Source organism: Anarhichas minor, unplaced genomic scaffold (assembly GCF_050575085.1).
Source record: "Anarhichas minor isolate MPS153535 unplaced genomic scaffold, ASM5057508v1 ptg000067l, whole genome shotgun sequence".
NCBI lineage: Eukaryota > Metazoa > Chordata > Actinopteri > Perciformes > Anarhichadidae > Anarhichas > Anarhichas minor.
The window spans coordinates 4,267,501-4,291,499 of record NW_027466513.1 but is presented as its reverse complement, the minus strand read 5'-3'; the positions used below and the strand labels follow the sequence as shown (position 1 = coordinate 4,291,499).

Sequence of the window (23,999 nt, the reverse complement as noted above, 5' to 3'; positions counted from 1 at the left end):
CCAGTCTTAAAACTACAGGTGAGAACTGGAATAAGTGCGTCACGCCGTTACCCAGAGGGCCGTCTGACGGCGGCGTGTTCCGGCTCTTCTTCCTGTTCCTCCGGCTCTTCCTCCTGGATCTGGTTGGCCTTCTCCAGGGCGATCTCGCTGAGCCGCTGGGCGAGCGCCATGCGTCTGGAGCGCGACGCGTACCGAATGGCTAGAGTCACCACGTTCTGGGTCATGAGCTCCGCCAGCTCCACGCAGCGGAACTCTCTCTCCAGCTTACAGGACAGCTGGAAGGAAACAACGACGACGCGTCTCAACACAAACGGCAGCGACGGGAAATAAAACGAGGCAGAAGCTCTGAAGTCCTGATGAGACAGAGAGCGCTTCTCCTGCCTGAGGAGGATTCACGTGACTGTTTTCAATGTGAGTGAAGCATCTCGTGTTGCTGAGCGGCTCACGTTTTTACAGGAGCACCCTGAACGCCTCACGATGAAAACAATTACACTAAAAAAAGAAAGTAACATTTCTTCTTACAATTAAAAAATGACAAAGTAATATAAACTGTTCCCTCTTTACTTAAGATTTCATTAAACTTATTTATAAATCTTTTTGTTTTACTCATTGTGAGCTACATATGACTTTACTAAATACAGTTCCAATAATCTGAACAGACTAATTAATGCTGTACTTTAAATATCGTGTCAGTTGTTTTTATTAATTTAAACTTTGATATTCACTCTCAGGTAGTGTACAGTTCATGCACATCAACCAAATGTAAAAATAAATAAATAAATATATTGTTATTATTATTATATGGTTATAAAAATATAATTACATCATATAAATATAATATATATTTATATATTTATTTACACAAACTACACAAACTGCAGTAGTCTCTGTCTGATCAGGCTTTTGATCGATGATGGTAAAATAAGAGACTCACTGCGAACATCTTCATGAGCAGCTCCTGCTGCTCCTTCTGGGACTGAGTCTGTCCGTCCTCGTCCACCTCGTAGCCGCTGGACGACAGGAAGCTGAAGTGGTTGTGGAAAAGGACCGAACGCCAGTACTGCTCCTGGAGGAGGACAGAGGACAGAGGAGGCGAAAGAGGACAGAGGAGGCGGAAGAGGACAGAGGAGGCGGAAGAGGACAGAGGAGGCGGAAGAGGACAGAGGAGGCGAAAGAGGACAGAGGAGGCGAAAGAGGACAGAGGACAGGTGAGGCCTTTACACACAAACTGTTGTTTTTGTCATGAGAACTTTCATTCAGGACGCAGCATAAAAGTTAATTCTTTGCAATAGTTTTGATGCAAAATATTCGCAGTTTCTTTTACATTTTCGTGTTGTTCGTCATAACATTTTATAATTCAATAGTATGAAGTGTTATTTTTGAGAACTTCCATTTCATATCTTTAATGTGTACATGAATATTAGGAGTCTTTTATCAGGTTACAGGTCAGATATGTCGCCTGTACTCCTTGTTGTGTCTCTTACTCTAATCTGGGCAGATGTTAGCATGTGTTAGCATGTGTGCAGTTTGATCAGAGCGAGCGGTTTACCTCCATCAGTCCTTTCTCTGTGGAGGTCTGACACAGAGGCAGCTTGAAGGGCAGGATGGCCACAGCCGGTCTGGGCAGCGTGGGAGGATACCTGGAGCCTTTGCATGGAATACACCTGAGAGGACCAGAGCAGAAAAACGTCTGACACATTTGACTTTTTGCTCTCATTGTCTGTCTTTTCAATGACTTTGTAATTAGTTGTAATTAGTCAACTGTTTTACAGTTTTTTCCAGGATGATTTATAAACATATATATAAACCAGCTGCCAGTTTGCTCCTTTGAAACCTATCTTGTGTTGAATTTAAAGCATTTCTTAAGCACTTATAAAACCATATTTTCTACCATACATTTCATGAAGCATCCTATTTTAAGTGAAAGTGTTTGAAAGGAGAGTTCACCTGAGCTGCTGAGGGTTCTCGTGTATCCCGACCACCCAGTAGTGGTCTGACTTGCTTTTGCAGGTTTCTCTGGTGTTGCACACTGGTGTCCAAGTGTTGCCGAGAGAACGGTTCAGCATCCGGACGACTCCATCCGAGTCCACATAGCACGGGGTCCCTGCGAGAGAACCGGGCCCACGTCTCACAAATCAAAAACAAGGTTTTCAAAACCGTTTGTTTCTGCTACTTTAACAAAACAGGTTTCCAGGAGAGTAAAAACACATGTTCTCTACAAACGGACCCTCGGCAGTGAATCCCAGCCAGCACAGGTGGGACCTGTGAGACAGAGGGAGCGGCTCGCCGTTCATGAGCTGCTTCTTCCTTCCACCGATCTGCAGCAACTGGACTCCCAGAGCTTGTTCCCCGTCAAAACCTGGAGCTGACGACGGAGAGACGAGAACCGACGTTGGGTCATTTACTACCATGTATCTGTATGTAGCTGCTGGTTATTTCCCAAAGCATCAAAGCTGTTACGCTTTTAAAGGAAGCTACTGGTTTCAGTTAATTTCTGTGCACTATGACTGTGAGACTTTAACCGTCGATCACTAAGAAATAACACTTTCACTAAAAGACAGAGTTTTACGAACTAAAGTGATGCAACAGACATGATGTTTACTGAACTCGGGCATCTTCAGAGTCCTTAAATGGTTAATTAAACCATAAAAACATAATCTGCTATTAAATTGTCCGCTGTAGAGCTGTACCCTGTCATGTTTTTTGTTATTGCGATGGTATACATGTTGTTTATGGTGCTGCTAGATTGCTGCTGGACTGCCTCGTTGATACAGGCGCCTCTCTTCTTGTGCAGCAAGAAGGAGCGCAAACAAATCAGTTGAAAGCAGTGAAAAATACCAACAAATATGGATTTCAGCAGAATATTTTGATGGATAAAAATGTTGAGACAGACAGACAGTGAGTGTGTGTGTGTGAGTGAGTGTGAGAGTGAGAGAGTGTGTGTGTGCGAGTGTGAGAGTGAGAGAGTGTGTGTGTGTGCGTCCTACCCCGGTGGTAGACGATGAGCAGCTGCTCTCCGTGTCCGACCATACAGACCACGTTCCCCGGCAGGCTGAAGATTTCCCTCTGCACTCCTCCGATGGAGAAGAGTCTGAGCATCAGCGCGCTGGTGGCGACCGCCGCCCAGCCCTGACCGAGACACAGCGCCCGCACGTCCTCGCCCGGCGGCAGGTCCACCATCCACTCCTTATTGGTGTCCCAGGACGAGAAGTGGAAGCACTGGAGCTTACTGGAGGAAGAGGAGGAGGAGGAGGAGGAGGAGCGCGATGAGGAGACGTAACCGCCAAACAAGTCACAGAGAACGGGGCGGACGGAGGCTTTTACCTGGCGAGCTCGTCCGTGCTGGGGCAGGCCAGCAGCACGGCCTCCTGGGAAAGATCGACCACGCTGTGACCCAACGAGTTGGTGAGGTGCATGGCGTGGTGCACGGCGGTGTCGTGAAACTCCACGTCGATGGCGTTGTCCTGCTCGTCGTTGTAGCCTCGAACGATTCCCACCGAGTTCCACATCTGAGGAACAATTAGTTTGTTACGACATGCGAGACTGGAAATCATTTTATTTTTAGGGAGTTTTGGAACTCTGCACGTCATGTGATGAGGAACAACCAATCACAGCAGGCAGATTTATTGTCTTTCTTCCGTAAATATCAGTCTACGGTCGATATACGGAGGAGAAGTTACTCATTTTAGTTCAGGGCTACCCGGAGCTCTACATTCTGTCCCACAGGATACTTCACGACGTCACAACAGCCGGTTAAAAAGGTGAAACTGCAGCTTTACTGCTCCGTGTGTCGTCTTCAGTGAGTCTTCAGTTACGATGCTGGAAATCCATTTAGCTTCGTTTCGTTTAGTCAGTGAGGCTAACTGCTAAGTTACCCCTCGTCATCGTCATCTTCTTCACAATGCAAAGGTTTAGCTGCTTCGTATCGGCAGGCATGAAAGCAAAACATCCCCAAGCAAACCATTTGTTGACAGAATTTGGTTTTTGAAAGGCTAACAAATATTAAAGCTTAATATTTCTTGAGATGAACACAATGTACATTTTGGAAATGACACCTTTTTAATAAAAAATGTTTGCATCCCAAGCACGCCGGATAAAAGGGTGAACGGCCCCTTTAGCAATAAAAATAACAGAGTAAAAAATATTAAACATAAAATATGCAAATATAAAAATTCACAATATATACAATGAAATACAATAATATCAAAATGAACCAAACTAAACAAACAAACACTGTTGTTTGTTTGACTGTCTATCTCAGCGGCCACACTACAAAATAAAAAGGACCTGAATGTACCATGAAGCGGTGCGTGAGGTGAGCCGGGGTGGAGCCCGGCTGAAAGGCCTTCTGGGGGGGCGTGGGCAGCGGTCCCTCATAGACGGGACGAAGCGGACCCAGCGGGGGGGCGGCCGGAGCGGCGGCGCTGCTGTCCTCATCGTCCCCGAATTTGTCCCAACCGACCTTCAGCGAGCCGGTGTCTGAAGAAAAGAAAGTTACAAAAATATATAAATATATATACAGTATATGACATAAATCATTATTTATGTCATATATAAGTTAAATTGTGTATTTAAAAAAAGATTCATCTGGTTAAATGGTTTAATTGTTGCAAGATTTTAAATGACATGTAGAATAAATGTTTTTGATGAAATATCACAATTCTAAGCTTCGTTTCGCTTGTTTTCTGACTAAACCGTTGGTGACACATGATGTGTTACTATAATGACGGTCTTTACAACTTCTGGCTGTGGAAAACGGTGTAGTTTTGGCTATCGTTATAAAAACTAAAGAAACGTGCTTTTCCATCCCACCGATGGGGTTCAGAGGGCTTCAGGGTTTATTTTTGCCTAATTTATTCCAAACAATAGCAGCGTAATCCTTTTGCGAGTTCGCCTCCAGGTTTATCGTCAACCAAGTTGCGTGCATGAACTTTGAGAGTTGAGCTGCAACGACTCGTCTGCTAAGCGTGTGTCCAGCGGACGTCTTGAATGTGAATGAAGTGTCCTGCTACTCTTTAAACCGTTTTAAAAACACACTTCCTGTCGTTTCATTTCTTTAGTCTGTCGTTTATCTGCATCCTCACTCACCCAGCGAGTTCTCATCGTCCAGGATGGCCCCTCGGTTCCTCACCCGCCCCGTCGCAGGCACGAGGAAGTCGTCGTCGTCGTCATCGTCGTCGTCCCCCCCGGCGACGGGTTTCTTAACCGGCGAGTTGGTGTCGCTCAGCCCTTCATCCATGAGTCGGCCATCATCGTCATCATCAAACAGGTCGTCGTAGTTTTTCGCCGTCTTTTTCGTTGGCGCCTGCTGAAAGTCACGCAGTTCATTAGAATCAACGCAGAAATATTTTTATCAAAATATCAAGAGATTCAAATTTAAAGGAGCGATAAGTAAAATCTTAGAGAATGTCCACAGTTTTAACAGAAAAGAGGCCGAAACCTTTCATTTCTAACCTCATCACCAGAGGATGTTTTCAGATTATTAACTTTAGTAAAAGTACTAATTCCACACATCACAAGTAAAAGTATGTAAGTAGAATCAGGAAAACATACTTAAAGTATTAAATCTATCTAACTATCTTAGTTGGTGTTACAGAGTTGTATTAAACGGGTTTTCTGAGCAGTACCTTGGTGCTGGTGGAGGTGGAGGTGCCGAGTCCGTCCAGCAGACCCAGGCAGCCCTCTGTGTCTGTGTAGGCCACCTGGCTGCCTGACGGGTTCCAGGCCAAACCGCACACCGTGAAGCCCTTCTCGTGCTTCTGCCTGCAGCAGAGACGAGACAACTTCAGCTGCAGAAGATCCTGAACGACATAGTTTGCATCGGTCGACAACTCTCAAAAGCTCATAACTTTGCCGATCTTTACCTTTCAACGCAGAGCTTGCTGTTCACGTCCCACACCGTCAGCGCACCCCCGACGCTGCCGGCCGCCAGGAACCGACCGCACGGAGACCAGGCCACCACGTTGATGAGCTGCAGAGACAGCAGGGTGGGGGTAAAAACAAAACTTCATGTGTGTCACATAAAGGATGACGGGGGGGACAAAGAGCCGAAAGGAACACAGGAAGTAACGAGAACAACATGAACTACATAGAGTTTTAACACAACAGCAAGCAAGCTTAGTTTGGAGAGAAGAAGAGGAGCTTGGCTGAAGAAAATACTAGTTTCTCTCAGTGTGTACAGCCTCTCACTCTCCGGGACCCTCGAGTGTTACTTGGGAACATTAACATTAACCAACGGGACCGTATTAGCCGACCCCTACGCTGCCGGCAGGCTACTTTTGCCGGGAGAAGAGCAGACGGGAGCTCAGGAGAGGACGGCTGGCTAGTATGCTCGCTAGTCTCTGGAGCTCCCACTCTCCTCCCTGCGAGGAGTGAGGCAGAGAGACCGGTCGACCCATTGCTGCCACCGGCCAACGGTGTAGCATGGAATTAGCAAGGTAGCTAGCTAACTAGCCAGACTCCAAACTTATTAAAAATGTAATAGCTTAATGCTTCAACCACAGACTCTTGTCACAGAGTGGGAAAGTACATTGATATCAACAGAAGAGTGACATCATGGCGGAATTAACAAGCTAGCCAAGTGGCCAGCTGTCCGCTAGTTGGTTGGTTTGTATGCGCGGGTTGTAGCATCATCAGCATCGATTTCACCACGATTCTCGACTTTTTCTCATCAGCAGTGCAGATCGGCGTTTAACGAAGACGACTTAACCCTGAACATGTGCACATGTGTACGTCCACCCGGCCCTCACCTACCTGTGTCTGCAGATCATCGGACAGCGTGCTCACATGATCCCAGGTCCCTCGCTCGTACAGGTGCACCTTCGTCTCCACAGGAACCGCTAAAAACTAAAGCACACACACAGACATTTTGACATGGATTAGACCACAATCAATGTATTAATCCCTGATGTGGTTTGCATGGAGGAAGTGCTGGAGGGATGCAGATGTAAAGAGTTGCGTCGCTGACCTTTGCTGTCGAGGGCTGCCAGGCCAGCCGACACAGAGACTTTGCATTGCTGACGTCATTGGCCTTCTGCAGCAGAGGCCAACTGATCAGCTGAGACTGAACGGACACAAAGCAGATCAGCATCCGACACACTGGACTGATGGGAGTGCACATTAAAAAAACATTTTAAAAACACTGACGTACCTGCTCCTCGATATTCCAAACCACCACGGAGCCGTCGCAGCTGGCGGACGCCTGACAGAGAGAGAGAGAGAGAGCAGAAGATTTGGATTTGTTGCTGAAAACGTACCACAAGTCTCAGCCTTTCAATATATTCCCTCTGTGATATTATTATTATCATTATTATATTTCCCATCACAAGGATCTCTGCCGCAGAAGCGACGTCAAAGCCTTGTGACAGCTGCAGCTTTTAAATGCTGACAAAACAAAAGACTCTTTTCTTTGTTGAAGGTTTGGTTAAATCTATCTCAATCGAATTATACGTTAAGAGACTCATCCAGAGAAGTCACCATCAATGCTGGTCCTCCTGTCTGTTTCTCCAAACTGTAGTAAAACACTGACTATGGAGAAGAACCTCATACAAATGCACTTCAAAAACACATGAACTGCCCCTTCAACCTCAGTGTTGCATTCCTGACATCTTACGCACCAGGAAGTCATCTTTGGGGTCAAAGGTGACACTGAGGACGGGCGCTTCGTGGCCTCGGAGCGTTTTCTGCTGGCTGCTGTCCGACACCTCCACCACCTTCACCATGAAGTCACTGGAGGAAAACAGAGAGATAATACAAGTAATAAATATGTGAGAAACTGGCTCGTGAACGCGTGACTACCGGCGACAGAACGGAGGAGACATCAGCTGTGAACCGGCACGAGTGAAAATCATCAAATCGATGCAAAAATAATGCTGATTTCTGCCGACGTCCGCCAGAATGCAGATGTCAAATTCGCCCTAACAGCCTCAGATGCCTGAATTGTTACAATCAATACCACAACAGAAATTACCGGTGTGGAAATAGAAGCATCAATAAGGCGCCATGCTCTGTGCCGTCATTGCCGTGATAAACTGGCTCGGGGCGAATCAATTCTGGGAGCAAAACAAGACGTTTATGTCCAATCAAGACTGATTCAAAGCGGTGCACCGTCTGTGAGGCGGAGCAATGGTTCAGGCACACCGTGCTGTGCTGGAACAACAACAGCGAAACCTAATAACAATCAGAGTCTGGTTCAGTCACGGCGAACTGAACACAACAGACACGTTACGCACGACAGCTTCACCTGCAGCCACAGGACACGCCGGAGAGCAGAGAACACGCATCGCTTAACAAAGCAGACGTGACGTCCGCTCGTCTCTCAGATCCGGTTCTTCTCTGGGATCAGGCTCAGGATGAACCCATCAGTCAGCTGGAGGCCCTCATAGCTGAATATATATATATTTAAAATATTGTCACGGGTTGTGGTCCACATGGGCGGAGTCTGTGTAATGGAACACTTTGAAGAAGCTCATTGACCGATAAAGTCTGCCAGTTATGACTTTATATGTGATAGGAACTATTGTTACGTCCAATGTTGCTCTAGGGACATATTTAGCAGGTGCCAGTGTTGCCAACTTGGCGACTTTCAAAACCCTCATGGTGACTTTTTTTTTTAATCAAAAGCTACTAGTGACAAATCTAGCGACTTGTTCTGGTGTTGTTGGAGACTTTTCTGGTGTTTTGACTCTGACGTTAAAGCACGTACGTTCTGCACTGACGTGAACGGGCAGCGGGAGCTGCCGTGAGCACCTCCGCCGCCCCAAAGCACTCACAGGCGGCTACTCTCACAGCAGCCTCGCGCTGCAGTCAGAGCAGAGAGGAGACGCACTCTCACCGTATTCTCTGCAGTTATTGTATTTATAGGTGTTGAGCTTCATTTTGACACGGAACAAATAATAACCGTAGCTGTGTTTCAGCTGCAGGACAGCAGTGAAGGCCCAGGTATAAAATGCACGGCCCGCCACTGAGTTCTATTAAAGACACGGTTGGTAATCTTGAGAAACACTAGATTTTAAAAATGATCCAACCTTAAAACACAGCCCAGTGTTACAAACTCTTGTCCAATGAAATTAGCAGCATTAGCTCCAAAAGTTGCTAAATCTAGTGAGAAAGTCTCCAAGTGGTCAACACTGACGGTTGGTCCCTTCAGGCCTCCTTCCAAAGCCCCTCCCCCAAAATGATCATCATGAAGGTAAACAATGAACATGGCTGCTATCAATACTCACAGCTGTTCAGCTCTCAGCTTGTGGAAGATGAACAGTGAGTGCAGGTAGTTAACCCGCCCAATCATTACATTCGTTCTGAATGGACGGGCTAATTACAGGCCTGCGACAGCCACAGATTGTTTCTATTTTTCCTCGTTTCATATGACTCACTGATTGCTGTCAGGATGGAAGGATGTTTTTTGTAGAAGATTACCAACCCCGCCTTTAATCCGTGAGCTACGAATCTCACCACCTTTGCCACCTTTGCCTCAGCTTCTCGTTCTGGTTTTTGTTTAAAGCGGTCATAAGCACCTGGACCCGGCAGCGACTCTGGAGCCGCTGCTGTTGAAGGTGACGTGTGTGGCGTTGGTGGTGAACCGGGTCAGGATGCCGTCCGGATCGCCGTCAGGAAACGTGTGGATCTGCACCGTGTTGTTGGAGCTCGCCGTCACCAGCTTGCCGTTCTGTGGAGGGAAGGACACGTCTCAATCCTCCACCGACAGCGGATTCATTTTAACAAAGGTCTCGGTGGAACGTGAATCAAACATCCTGAAAGATCCCAAAACAAGCAGAAGACAGGTGGTGACCAACCTTGAGTGCGAGAGAATACGCCTTCTCCCCCACGGTGATGAACTTTGGATCGTCGTCGTCCAGACCGTCCCATATACGAACATCTCCATCATTCCCGCAGGTTACAATGAACCTGAAAATTTGAATATTGTGAAGCAGAAACGTGTCAAACCAATTATTTCATCTTCCTCAGAAAGTAAAGATTTAAAGGTGAAGTGTTCGGGACGCGTCCGGTGTGCCAAGCGTGTAGGAGAACTTCTGCGTCTGACGTGAACACACGAGTGTGCTTATCTAAAGCCAGCGTTTGGTTTGTCCCTTCTGGGCTACTGTAGAAACGTGGCGGACTCCGTGAAGAGGCCCCGCTCCGTATATGTAGGTATAAACGTCTCATTGTAAGGTAACAAAAACACAACAATACTTATTTTCAGGTGATTATACACTAAAGAAAACATACTTATCAGTATTACATTCCATTTCTATCAATAGACCCCACTGAATGCCACACACTGTTCCTTTAAATCAGCTCACTAGTGTGCATCATGAGGACTGAGAGCATACATAGAGTACAGTATACATAGAGTACAGTATAACTAAAGTAGAGTATAAAGTACAGCATACATAAAGTACAGCATACATAAAGTACAGTATACATAGAGTACAGTATACATAGAGTACAGTATAACTAAAGTAGAGTATACATAGAGTACAGTATAAATAAAGTACAGTATAACTAAAGTAGAGTATAAAGTACAGCATACATAAAGTACAGCATACATAAAGTACAGTATACATAGAGTACAGTATAACTAAAGTAGAGTATACATAGAGTACAGTATAAATAAAGTACAGTATAACTAAAGTAGAGTATAAAGTACAGTATACATAGAGTACAGTATACATAAAGTACAGTATAACTAAAGTAGAGTATAAAGTACAGTATACATAGAGTACAGCATACATAGAGTACAGTATACATAAAGTACAGTATAAATAGTCAGAGTTCAAAGTTAAACAATAGTCCTGTAGAAGTAAATAAAAGACTACGATTGTATTTGTTTTTGTTGTTGTATGGACTCGTGTCTGGAAATAAAGTTGAATATTTGAATAAATATCAGGACATCCAGAAAGACGAGTTCCAGCGATCAGCTACCTTTAACAGTTAAATGAATTAAAACAATATAAAATAGACTGAACTTACTTCCCGGAGTCATCGAAGCAGACCTCGGTGTGTCCCTCCGAGTGGCCGTAGCGCATCGGCTTCCTCTCACAAGGCATCTTAACTCAACCTCCGGACTGACGAGCAGAAGAAGAAACCGAGTAATCAATAAGACGTTGTCTCACGAGTCGTCTCACGAGTTGTGACTCGAGCAGATAGTTCGTTAGTTTGACAACTTACTCGCTGACTCCACTGACTCGAGATCCGATCCTCTTCTTCCTGAATCTCCCGCGCTGCGTTGAAAACAAGGACGCGCAGCGTCACCACTCCCGCCATATTTACGTCATGACGCAAGCGGCGTAACCCCGCCTACGTTTGAGAAAAAGCTGATTTAGCAAAGAGGCAATACACTCAAAGCTTTTAGCAAAGTAAAAGTAGCAACACTGCTGTGTAAAAATACTCTGTTACAAGTAAAGAAAAATCTTACTTTAGTAAAAGTACAAAAGTATCAAATATACTTTAAGTTCCAAAAGGAAAATTACATCATTTTGCAGAATGGCCTATTTCAAAATAGTATATTTTAAATGACTGGATTATGATTATTGATGCATTCATGTGTACAGTTTAATGTTGCAGCTGCTAAAGGTGGAGCTAGTTTTAAGTACAATATTTCCCTCAAAAATGAAGTTAACAATCACAATTTTAAGTTTTAATAATTGTTTTTCATACTTTGTATCATCCCATGTGTTTATTCATTCTCGTGACTTTTTATATATATTTTTTACATTTTATTGTTGTAATTTCTAGTCGAGCAAAATTATATTTATAATAAAAATAAAAATAACACATTTTAATTGTATAGCGCTTTAAAAGGTACTCAAAGGCACTTTACATTAAACACAGAAACAATAACAGCAATGATAATAACAACAAGAGGAATGACCGAACAGTAAGAAACAAAACAAAAACATACATAACTAGCTTCACAATTTATTGTTAGCAATTTTTGTTTTAACTTTTTTGTTTGCACCGTGTTGTGTATTTGTGTCATGCATGCACACACAAGTGAAAAGCCGATATGCACTTAAGACACCCGCACACAAAAAACCTTAATTCAACCAAACTTAACTTCATATTTATACAAGTACAACAAATTGCAAATCAAAGATCTTTCTAACTAGTTCATTCTACAGCTGGATAATCTCACATTTATGTCTGACGCAGCAGAAAACTGATTTATACGGTTGTTTTAATCATCTTTATTTTTTATTATATTATATTAGTATTATAAGTAATACAGATATTGAATGAAAAGTTAGACTCTTAAATATATATTGAGAGCAGCTGCTAAAGATTTGATTACTATCTTATTTGGGTGAAAAATGTATCTCTCAGCATCACATCTTGTATTTCAGACCACTTTTTCACTCTGCAAACACATAAATGAGACAGAAACAAATGTTCACCCACTAATACCTTTAATTATGGATCAATACAAGCATCTATCAATGCTCATCTTAGCTGCCAGAGACCACCTGCCACCCGTCTGTTTGAGCGGCGTCTCGGGGGAGAATTTGATTAGTGCAACAGGAAGTACTCTGTCAGTGAAATACAACAGCATGTAAGAATGTGAACATGTGCAACAGTGCTGGAACTCGTGTTTTAGATTACACATGACTGTACGTTTCTTTTCTCAGATTCGGATATCGAATGTATTCTGAATCTAATGTTACACAATAGAACGTTGCTTCTGCAGCTGCTGAAAGATGATGCTGGCTGTAACCGGGTGGTACAAGACAACATTAATATTTTATGCATGTGGTTCAGGAAAATCAATAGATGTGACTCCTGAACTCCTGTCCGTCGACTGAGCGCTGACATGCAGACAGTCAAACATAGACTTTGTCTGTGGCTTCACATCTGACAGAAGTTCATCAGCTGTCAGAGCGGTTTACCTCCAGTGATTCAGTGTTGGCCTGCAATTAAGAAACAAATAAAAGCAAAATGGAAGCATCGGAGGCTCAAATATAACCTGACTTTTAGAGAAAGGTTCAAAAGAAGCAGAATCCAGCAAGCGTTCATTACTTACACAAATAATTGAGCCTTTAGGTGTCAGCTGATGTTGTTGATAATCATTGCCATAAAAATACACATAATATAGTAAATATTCTTAATTGTTTGACAGTCTGAAGCTTAAAATTTGTCTCACTTTTGTCCAACGGTACACTCGTCTGAAAGCAAGTAGCCCATGTCCCACAGTAACTAACAAACCAGCTCTGATTCCCACTGTATTGATACATGGATGTCACTTTACACTTATATAACTATATATATATATGTATATATATATATATATATATATATAGAGAGAGAGAGAGAACATTTTGCAATCAGTAATTAACCAGGTAAGAAAGCAAATGGAACCAGTGCAGTAGAATATGTGCTTTTACATTTATTTATAGAATATTTACACCTATTATTACACTACTCATGTACTTAACACTCCTGTCTATTCTTTACTTTTTATTTGTCCAGCTATGCATATATATATTTATATATATATTGTTTATACATTTACATTTTTTAAATGAATGTTGACCTGTTTTTTTGCTTTATTCGGTATTTTATATTATATTATATTTCATCCCTATATTTCAACTCGTTCTGCTTAAATTGTACTCTCGTGATTTTTTCTTTTTTATACATATTGGTATTTGGATGCAGTTTTGGAGGGAGCTTAAGAACTTAAGATTTTCATTGTAATTGTTGTGCAGGTGACAATTAAGAACTCAAACTTAATTCCCTATATCTAAACGTAAACCGTATATGACATAGAGAACTTTGGTGAATAGGAAAACACATAATGGAAAAACAGAACAAAAGACCGGCCAATTTACTCAAGCACGTATAAAGTAAAATGAGTATGACAAATACTGACAAAAAAACTTTTGGGGCCTGAAAACCAAATGGCCTTGTGATGATTATTTCATGCACTGTTTTGTATTCATACAAGTCACTTGCCCTGAGCAGTTTTTTCTTTACACTGCTGGTTGAAGAGAGGCTGAATGACATGAATCAGTTGAAAAAAAATAATCTGCATTCCATCCCATTTATGAAGCGGAAATAGTCTTCTTCATGTCCTTATCTCTCCATTTGCTCTGCTGAAGCGCTGGCATTTAGAGGTGTCCTTTTGCAGACAGCGGGATGAATTGTTTTCAGAGCGATACTTCAAAAGCAGCATTTTCCGTCCCATTAGCCTGTCTGACTACAAAAGCCCACAGCTGCAGCGTGAACGGGCACGGATGGATGAGCACGACTTGAGCTGCACCATGAAATCGGTCCAGAGGTGACAAAAAAACCTGAGACAACAGTCATACGACGGGGGCAGTGTAAATGGCATTTATTGTTATTTTGTGTATCAGTGTGACGAATACAATATAAGCCTCGAGGGGGGAAACAAAGGGATTCAAATACAAGTACTCACGGTGGCCCTGAGAGTTCAGAGCAACTTTAGAAAACACAAGCATAAGAAGAAAACGTCTTCACATACAGCATTTAGAAAAAACAACTCTTAAAAGAAAAACACTTTGATGTTAATTTACAGTGAAATTCTAACACTAACCGACTGTATTATGCACTTTATCGTTGTAAAAGCAATGCATTCTGGGAGTCGTAATGCTTGTTCTCATGATCCTGACGGTTTCTTTTCACAGTATTACTGCTTGCTGCTAACAAATGATTGTACATTTTGATTACAGTAAGTTACTGTATTTCTCGGATACAGTAGAGATACTGTAAATTGTATGCTGCCGGTTAAAATACTGTATTTTTAAAAGTTTATAAGTAAGTTTATAAGTTGCTGTATTCTTTTAATAGAGTATTTTAAATTGTACAGTCAATTACTAGCAAAATTGCTGCCAGTAATTTACTGTTTTTTTCCATAAAAAGTTTTAGTCAAATACAGAAACACTGCAAGTCACAGAGAACAACGGAGATTAGTTTAAAAAACATTTGAATTCACTTAATCTAAATAAACTAATGCTGTTTGTAGCATGGTTCAGATTTGAATTGACATGCTAGTAATCAGCAGAACGGTGAAGCTATAGATTTACAGCAAATATCTGACATTTGGAAAAAATATTCTGTTGTGTGATTTGCAGGTTTTTCCATATTTGGTTGCATTTTTGCAGTGTTTTCTCTTCCTAAATGATACACACGTCATTTCTATTTGCATGTGTTTTTCTTCCAGTGGCAGTGTGTCGAGCTCTCAGGGCCACCGTATCTCCAACGTGTAAACAGTTGTTTGCGATAACAGTACTTGTGAAAGCTAAAGAGGCACAACCGATGTTGAAATATCCATCTAGAAAGGAGCTTTCAGCTAAGAAGAAGCAGCTGAGTCGAGACAAGTGCAGTTGTGCCGCCATCTTGTGGCTGACGAGATGAAAACTGTCCCATTGAAGCTCACATTTGTGTTTGTTCAGAAGAGCCGTTGGGACAGTATTTGAACCTTTTTTTGTCACCATGCCTTTCTCCCACTCATATCTGTTAACAACAGAGTCCTTGTTCCCGTCCTCTGTTCTTCAGTTTGCCCGACACAACTGACCCTCGAGGAGGTAAATGTGGTTCACAACCTCAGTCTTCACACAAAGACTTTGGAGGGAGATGTGGTTTTGAATTTTGTGATTTGTTAAACAGGTCAACAGGATTTATATGTTGGCAACAGTCACGCTGTGCCACTTCCCCCCAACAAGAGTCTTAAAATAATGCAGAATTAATTATGTTTGGATATTAGATGCCGTTAAGAGTCCTTCTACCTCAGACATTTGACAGCACTGATTGTGTGCAAGACAAAGTCAACAGCAAAACATCACATATTTTATTATACTATGGTACATGCATAGAAATAGAAGAGGAGTAGACGGACATTAAACTGTTTCCGTGATCATTTGAATGTTTGGCTTATTTTCTGTAACCAGTGTAGCATTAAAGCATGGTGCAATCAGCGTCTGCTTGTCAAATGCTACGCTGATTACAGAACAAATAGCCGCACAAAGTTGTCACTCATCTGTTGATATCAATGTGCTTTGGTATGCTGTGTGGATGAAGCGTTAAGTTGTTCAATTTGACTCATTTACTCTCTACGCTTCGTTACGATGCGACTCCCGCAACCTCAGATCCACCGACGCCAACCTCCTTACCCCCCCTACTCTGACCAAGCATCGGACCTGGTGGGACAGGGCCTTCTCCATTGCTGGCCCCTCCCTCTGGACCTCCCTCCCCCAGCACCTCAGACATTCTCCGTCACTTAAAACTCATCTATTTAAATCTGCTTATAACCTGTGAAGCTATGTATGTTTTTTGTGTTGTCCCTTACTGTTATGTCATCGCTTTTGATCATATTGTAACTGATTTTTTTGTTTCTGTTTTTACCACGTAAAGTGCCTTTGAGTACCTTTTAAAGCGCTATACAAATAAAATGTATTATCATTATTATTACTCCACTCAGCCATTGAAATCAGAAAAGGTGCAGTTCCTCTAGTGGCCTCTAGAGATCATAGATGCCCACATGATTTCCAACAGATTGACTTGAAATCAAAGGGGGGAAATGCTCCAACATCAGAAGTCAATATTCCACAAAGAAAGTGAGGGTTAAAGTTTAATGTCTTTGTGAGAATCTTTACTCCATTAAGGATATTAAGGCAAGTGTTTTGGAGAATGTTTGCTTCATTACAGGTTTCTCAGCGTATCTTGACTTGTCTCCAGATGCTGTCAAGATCCAAGGTTTCAAATCCTTCCTTAACACTGAAAGAAGACACATTACGTCCATGTGTTCCCACAGTATACGGATCTGTTTGAAGATCAAGATCAACAAAGACCTTAAAGAACTCTCCAGTTCTGCACCTTTTAGACCTCAAAGATCTGCAACAGCGAAGCTACTTGAAATTGAAACGGCCTCTTTGCCAAGAGATCCTGCCTTTGTTTGTCCCATATTTGCCCCTCCACGGTATGAGGCCTGCTTTGGACATGTCACACAGCGCAGGCCCCATCACACTTGATGTGGTACTGTTGGAGGTAGTCCCTGAGCTGAGGAGGCAGCAGCAGGTTGTCTATGCCCTGGTAGGTGGTGCGGCTACAGATCACAACCCTGCAGAGGTGCTGGAGGGTGAAAGGGAAGGACCTTAGTAGCGGCCGGGAGAGGAGGGGCTCAAAGAAGAGGCAGGTGGCCGGGTCGCTGTAGTGCCTCAGCAGTCCTGTCACACTGGGGTCCCGGTACATGCACGGGTCGCGCACGTCGAAGCTGAAACGCTTGTCGTTCTGCTCGATGCGTGCGTGCAGGGAGCGGCTGTAGCGACGGAAGCTGACCGAGAAGAGGAACTCATCCTGGGCAGAGTCCCGGAGCAGAAACGTCCCCTCCGGTTTGCCCTCCAGCAGCTCCTCCGCCTCGAAGCGGTTCAACACACCCCAGTAACAGGAGCTGTTGTTGATCTGGAGGAGATCCGGGACCAGGATGTAGTCGGTGTGGCCACAGCTGCCCTCTGCTCCCCCGTGAGGACAAGAAGGGTCCCAGTCCTCCAGACTAGTGCCTCCAGGCCCAGGAGAGCAGCAGATGTCCTCCCAGGAGAGAGGGGTCTGTGGCGGGGAGGTAGAAGAGGATGAGACATTGGGTTTGAGGGGAGCCTCCATGTCCTTGAGGGCACTTGGGTGGGTGGCGTTATTTTTTACAAGGTGCCAACATCGGGCCAGTTCGGATTTGGGCGAGAAGGGACACTTGTCCTGCATGAGCTCTGAGACGTGGATCTTGCGTTTGGACCAGAAGAGCACCGAGAAGGGTCGCGAGGATCCCGATGGAAGGTGGTGATGATGATGGTGGTGATGATGGTGAGAGCGCAGAGGAAAACACTGGCCCACAGCATCCTGAAACTTCTGCCGCAGAGAGCGTCGGGACAAGGCCTTCCGACACACCACATCAATGTCTGCGGACGTCAATGCGTCGCCGAGAGCGCAGCAGCTACACTTTCTCTCTCTGCGCCGCCTCGGACAGGATGTCGACCGCACGCCCAGCTCCTCCGTTCCCTCCGCCTCCAGCCCTCCGGGACTCGACCCGTTGCGAGAGCTCCGGGAGCGTTTCTTCCGCCGCCAAACATAACTGTCTGCACTCCAACTGCGGAGGCCAGATTTGGGTCGCGTGTCCGAGCCTCGTGGCTTCTTCTCTGACATGGCTGCTTCCTCTTCTCACTCTGTGGCACATTCAAGAAAACAGACGCCTGAGTCATAACAAGATTACAGGAGCATGACTCATATCATCAACACATTATTTAGTCTATTATCAAAAGGTTGTAAAGTTGTGCATAAGGGAGGTAAGAGAAACAGACACACAAACATAAAGCCCCATTGATAAAAGGACTTTATACCTTTTTTTACTCACCACAAAGAGTTCTGTGGTGCCAGAAAATATTTTTTTCTTTTCTTGTGCCAGAGGGGTCCATTTTGTAAAGGTTACTCATAAGAAACATGTGAGTAAGTACCTCGATATGATATCTAAAATACATATTATTAGGAGCCACATTTTTTTCGTCTGTTGCAGAACCATCTGGCTTATGTGGAGATTTTTTCTGATCGTCTCCAGTGGCGAGAAATTAAATTATCATTGCAGAGTTCAGAAACGGCCTGCAGACAAAAATGTATCAGTTCCCGTATAAAAACCCCACAGAAACATCTAACAAGGGAACAGACTTCTCATGCTTCATTCAGAGATGGGTCAGCAGGAAAGTTTTGTTAAAATGTTTACAAAGCTATTGTTTTAACAGTCTGTTATAATTGTACATAGCAGCAGTTTGCAGAGATGGTCTCTTACAATACAAAGTCTGTGAGCAGCAGAAGGTTGAACATCTCAGACCGGTCATTTTCATTTTTTACTGTTATGAACTCTTTGAAGATTAATGCAGGAGATTATCTTACCTTCCAAACAGTGTCAGACATCCACATCAATGTTAAGACCAGTTGTTCACTGCACATTAGCGGACATGTGTGACCTGCCTGCAGCCAGCTCCAGCTCTAACAGACGGCAGACTGTTCCGCTTCCTATATAATTATGATGCCGAATCCCCGAGGGGGCAGCCGTTTCCTCTCTTCCTCTCTGGGTCTGAATGAATGAAGGGAGGAAAGGCGAGGTGGAGAGGGGTCGAACCGGGAGATGGGGGAGGGTTTAATGCGGGTTAATGGCAGTGAGACATCCTCTTCTCTCTCCTACGTCTCCTTTACACGTTCATTGACAGATTCTATATAAAAAACAAAAGAGCACAGATAACCAAAGAGTGCTTTTTCATTCACAAAGTGAGTTATTGCTATTATTGACTCCTCCAGGAGGATCATGCGATGGATATCGTCTGTGTGTGCGTGCAGCCATGTGCTCCTCTTAGTCAGTCCATGACTAATCTCACATTCTACTGCACCAAACTGCATCATATTTTGTCTGCAGCCCGCGTGGCAGTGCCTGAGTACGATGTACTCAGCAGTGTGTGTTCTAGTAGTTCTATCAGCTGTTAGCTGTTAATAATATTAATATTAATTAGAAGTTCACTGATGTACCACCTTTAAAAACAGAGTTTACAAAGTGCTTTGACAGAGTGAGGCCCAACAAAGCAAAACAAACTAAGGTGAAATTAAACAATAAAACCAAATCGATAAGATAAAAACAAACTAAGAAATTAAATGAATACAAAAAATTTATAAAGAATAATAAAATAAAGCGGTAAAGCAGTTAAAACATGATATCACATAAAAGCCAGTCTGTAAGAATGGGTTTTAAGAAGTGATTAAAAAGAGAGTTAGCAAAACAAACCGTGGAGAATAATAAAAGTGAGCAAACTGTTCTGTCCCTCCACTGTGTCTCTGGCTGCAGAGTAGCGACTGGGCATTGGAGATGCACTCAGCTGTGTTATCACTAAGCGGCCCCTACCAACCGGGGGTCCTAAATATCATGTAGAATGAGAGATAAGCTGAGTGCATCCCTGACCTCCCAGCCGTGACCCTGCACCTGGAGACACAGTGTGGGTGGTAACAGTTTGCCCACTTTTATTGTTTTGGACGGTGTGATTGGCTGACAGCTAACAGAAGTACCAGTAAACACACTGATTAGTACATCACCGCCACTCAGCCGCTGCTACGTGGTCAGACAGCTTGATGAGTTTCATTTTGTTTTTGGCACGATTGTAAGACGTGTCTCGTACAACGATTTCGAGCCAATTGCCTGCATTGATCTGCGCTTGTTTTGGAGTTTGAATGAACTGTGTTTTACTACGCCTTATAGTCCTTTGGTGTCTAGATGGGGGGGGGGGGGGGGGGGGGGGGGGGGGACAGGGGGACAGTTTAAGTCTGTCTGCAGAGGATGCCAAACTACAAACAGATTATTCCTCAGGTTTACAAGCAGTACACACACACACCACCCGCTTCGGCCAATAGCAGGCTCGGTCCAATTAACAATTCAACCCAGTAGAGGAAACAAGCAAGCTTTTTAAAAAGCTTCCCTGATTGATTGAAAGACATTTGAGTTTCCCAGTTAAAACCTCCAGCAAGTGCTGCCAAAAGGATTCATCTGTCAAGGTGATGTCATACACACAGTGTGGATGACATTTTGGGAGATCTATAATTCATGAAGCAAATAGACTACATCTACCAGACCAATAATATTACTCCCAGTGGTTTAGTGTGTGTGGTGTGTGTGTGTGCGTGTGTGTGCGTATGTGCGTGTGTTTGTGTGACCCCTCGGCTCTAACAGATAAAGGATAGTCATCAATAAATGCCTGACGTCTCAGATAATGTAGTGACACTCAACTTCCTCTTAACTGAATATTTAATGCTCTTCACATTATCACAGAGCGCAGCAGGAAGGTAACTCCACATGTTCTGGCAAACAACCAGATAAATCTATCTGACTCCAAAAAAAGGAGGTAAGATACTGAAACTAAACTATGAACTTTGGATGAAAGGATTCAACAGCCTCAGAAAGAAAGGTTCGATAGGTTAACTAATGCAAATTAAAACAACTGTCTCATTTCTGAACCAATCTCTCTTCACTTTGGCTCTTTCAATATGTATTTGTTTTTTTTCCTGTCATTTAAATGTCTTAAAATTCATATGAACTATGCATTTGGATCTACATGCTAACATCAACATGCTAACATGCTGACAGAAACACAGCTATCATGCTGATGTTTAATAGCTGTAAATCATATTAATCTATTAAACTAATGTGTGTACTGTACGTTAGCTGTTAGCCAAACACACCGTCTATACCAATAAACGCCCCCTCTGGCTGCAGGCTGAGAGGGGGCGATGCACTCAGCTGTATTTTCACTCGTGGCCCCTACACACCAAGGCCATTATAAGAAGTGAGTGAGGAGTCAGCAAGCAGTCGATGTAAAACAAGCAATAAAATGTGTTTTGTGAAAGTTCCTTGAGCATGCAGCCATAACTGGACAACCAAAATAGTATGCAGCTTGCTGCAGCACAAGAAAGATTAGCTGTGGACAGACACAGAGGTGCACACTCACTCACACATACACGGAAGATCACATGTTCCTCCTGACAAAGACAATAATAAACCAAAGGAAATATTTGTATAGATACCGAAGATAAAGATTCATTTTGTGGGGACCATGAACATCATCTTCACGTTTTTCATGGCAATCAAACTTAAACAGTACTTTGAGTTACGGTGAGTTCGCAAATAAAAGTTCTAAAAAGTTTAGTTTTGTTTATTACATGTATTTATTTGTCAGAGAGCATGCACAACCAACATTAATCTAGAAGAGATGTATTGTGCCAGATTTAGCTCTGAGAAGAGCAGAAACACTAATACAACTAATGCAGCTAATATAAATACAAGTTCAATACAATAAATACCAAATCAAATCCAAATTAGTTTCGATTTTGTCAGATCTTGCAGGAGCCATTTGCTGCATCGTCAGCTGTCATTATAATGTAATCTGACTACATCAAAGGAGGATTACTGTTAACACTTTCATCATGTTATTCATGGATTCTCAGAAACTCCCCATTTACCGCACACTCCATGAAACATTCAGCCTCTTCATTGAACGACAGCACAAATTGATTGGGGAGAATAATGGATCGGAGAAAAACACACACACACACACACACACACACACACACACACACACACACACACACACACAAACACACACACACACACACACACACACAAACACACCGAGTCAGGTGAACCACAGAGAGGAAGACATGTGATCTGAAGGGGAAGACTTCATTCACCAAATGAAACAGGAAAAATAAATATGAATCAATCTTTGTGTTTTCTTCGGCCCCAAACTTGTTTTCTTGTCTAATTTGATGTCGATGATATTACACCTTAGTGCCTTGAGATGCAGTTCCTCCCACGACCACTAGATGCAAACTCTGACAAAACACTAAATTAATAGAAGTGGATGAGAAAACTTCCAAATTCCTGCTGGAAATACCATCTCAATAATTGAGATAGTATTCCAATACCAGAATGTTCTCACACCAACAAATGGGTCTTGCTTTTTCTTTCTCTTCCTGACTGATAAAAAGAGGATGAAAACACATCAGCCAAGATAATGTTACATTTGTGCGTGGAACATAGCTAAGTTAGCTATCTAGCTAGGTGACGTATATTGTGATGACGAGAGATGTAGTTCACAAAATGATACTACAACAAACTGAGACTCTCTCGACTTGTAAAATTATCTTTTAATATCTTATCAGACATCATTATGTGTAATTCATGGCACAATTCAAAGGGGATGAAATAAAGTGCCTTGGGGGACACCGGAAGGTTGCCTGGCTCCAGTGATGGAAAACAGACAGTGAGATATTATATCTACAGTCTACAACATAAACACGTATGAAGCCCGCTGCACCAACTCGCTGTGAACCTATAAAGTGTGTCGGTGGGGCGTGGTGCAGAGATTTATCCAGGAAGGGCCTCCTGCAGTGGGTGAAACCCGGTCGACCCATTAACCTGCTGCAGCCGGGACACGACCAGGGGCTCGTATCAGTCCACATTACGGAGGCATCGATCCCAGGAGCAGCTCAGCCGACAGGAGCAGTCATGAATAATTGATGCTGCGCTGATTGAATGGAGACTCTACTCTGCTGCTTGTATTTTTATATGAAGGCTCATTTTTTTTATTAACATTTAGTGCAGTCAGGAGAAATGGAACTGCAGAATGCCTGTGTTACATTTTCAGATTGCTTGCGTTCAGCATTTGATGCACATTAGTTTATGTTTTTTTTTAACTGCTCACAAACCTGTATTTTACGGTTGAAGTGGCTATCACAAACCTGAAAATGCTCTAGTAAATATTTTTATATCAACAATGGATTTAATGACTACGTGTAGTCTCTCAGCTCATCGCTTTCCTGCAACTTTACATCTTTTTTTGGCCGCAGGAAGCAACTGTGAAAAAATCTCTAAAAGCCCACAGAGCCCTGCCGGCCAACTACTGGTGAACATAGTGGAGCATTTAGCAGCTAAAGAACCTGATATGTTACCTCGGGGGGGGGGGGGGGGGGGGTAAGTTAATGCTGTACTTACATATATATTTTTCGTTTCTCCAAAAACTTTCTTCCAAAAATGATGGTCCATTTAGAGTCAAACAGACCATAAAGCAGGGGATGCTTTAGGGCGGGGCTACTGTGATTGACAGGTCTCTACCAGAGCGTTGTCCAGTCTGGGGCTTCGTCATTTTTATCTTACATATTTAAATCTTTCATAGTGTGTTTTTACTTCACGAAAGTTAAATTATAACATTTTGGATGCCTAAATCTGATCTTTATTTAACCTGAATCAAGTGTTTAGGTTGCCAAACCCTGACCATACATTAACCATAACTTATTGGCCACAAGCACAACGTCCCTCCTAAACATTGTCACTGAAAATAAGCTGGGGTTTCAGCAGAATTGTCTAATATTGACATGCAGTATTTGTTTGACAAGGTGGCAGCACTGGAGTCAAAGGAAAGGAGGAGGGATGTTTTTAGGGAAATGGGACACACCCCTTGTTTCCA

The 23,999-nt window shown here is 43.1% G+C and overlaps 2 protein-coding genes across 2 annotated transcripts in view; both read right to left on the bottom strand.

Moving 5' to 3' along the window:
- wdhd1 (WD repeat and HMG-box DNA binding protein 1) overlaps positions 1-11,233 on the bottom strand; it is a 30,941-nt gene extending 19,708 nt beyond the window's left edge. The window contains exons 1-19 of the mRNA XM_076078630.1: positions 11,170-11,233; positions 10,972-11,066; positions 9,795-9,906; positions 9,516-9,667; positions 7,617-7,728; positions 7,151-7,201; positions 6,968-7,063; positions 6,754-6,846; positions 5,865-5,971; positions 5,628-5,763; positions 5,089-5,308; positions 4,298-4,479; positions 3,325-3,509; positions 2,988-3,229; positions 2,228-2,365; positions 1,948-2,104; positions 1,550-1,664; positions 935-1,066; positions 52-275 (exon numbers count right to left, since the gene is read on the bottom strand). Of these exons, the coding sequence (XP_075934745.1) occupies positions 52-275; positions 935-1,066; positions 1,550-1,664; positions 1,948-2,104; positions 2,228-2,365; positions 2,988-3,229; positions 3,325-3,509; positions 4,298-4,479; positions 5,089-5,308; positions 5,628-5,763; positions 5,865-5,971; positions 6,754-6,846; positions 6,968-7,063; positions 7,151-7,201; positions 7,617-7,728; positions 9,516-9,667; positions 9,795-9,906; positions 10,972-11,048 (2,531 nt within the window). The 5' untranslated portion in view covers positions 11,049-11,066; positions 11,170-11,233. The remainder of the gene's footprint in view (positions 1-51; positions 276-934; positions 1,067-1,549; positions 1,665-1,947; positions 2,105-2,227; positions 2,366-2,987; positions 3,230-3,324; positions 3,510-4,297; positions 4,480-5,088; positions 5,309-5,627; positions 5,764-5,864; positions 5,972-6,753; positions 6,847-6,967; positions 7,064-7,150; positions 7,202-7,616; positions 7,729-9,515; positions 9,668-9,794; positions 9,907-10,971; positions 11,067-11,169) is intronic.
- Positions 11,234-14,314: 3,081 nt separating this feature from the next.
- socs4 (suppressor of cytokine signaling 4) lies at positions 14,315-19,018 on the bottom strand. The gene is made up of 2 exons (XM_076078779.1): positions 18,889-19,018; positions 14,315-18,167 (listed from the first exon to the last, which is right to left on the bottom strand). The coding sequence occupies exon 2, from the start codon at positions 18,145-18,147 to the stop codon at positions 16,957-16,959; it is 1,191 nt and encodes a 396-aa protein (XP_075934894.1). The 5' UTR covers positions 18,148-18,167; positions 18,889-19,018; the 3' UTR covers positions 14,315-16,956.
- Between the last annotated feature and the right edge of the window lie 4,981 nt (positions 19,019-23,999).

Bases quoted from the DNA above. Each gene is read 5' to 3' on its own strand.
- socs4 (XM_076078779.1), bottom strand. From the start codon at position 18,147: ATGTCAGAGAAGAAGCCACGAGGCTCGGACACGCGACCCAAATCTGGC.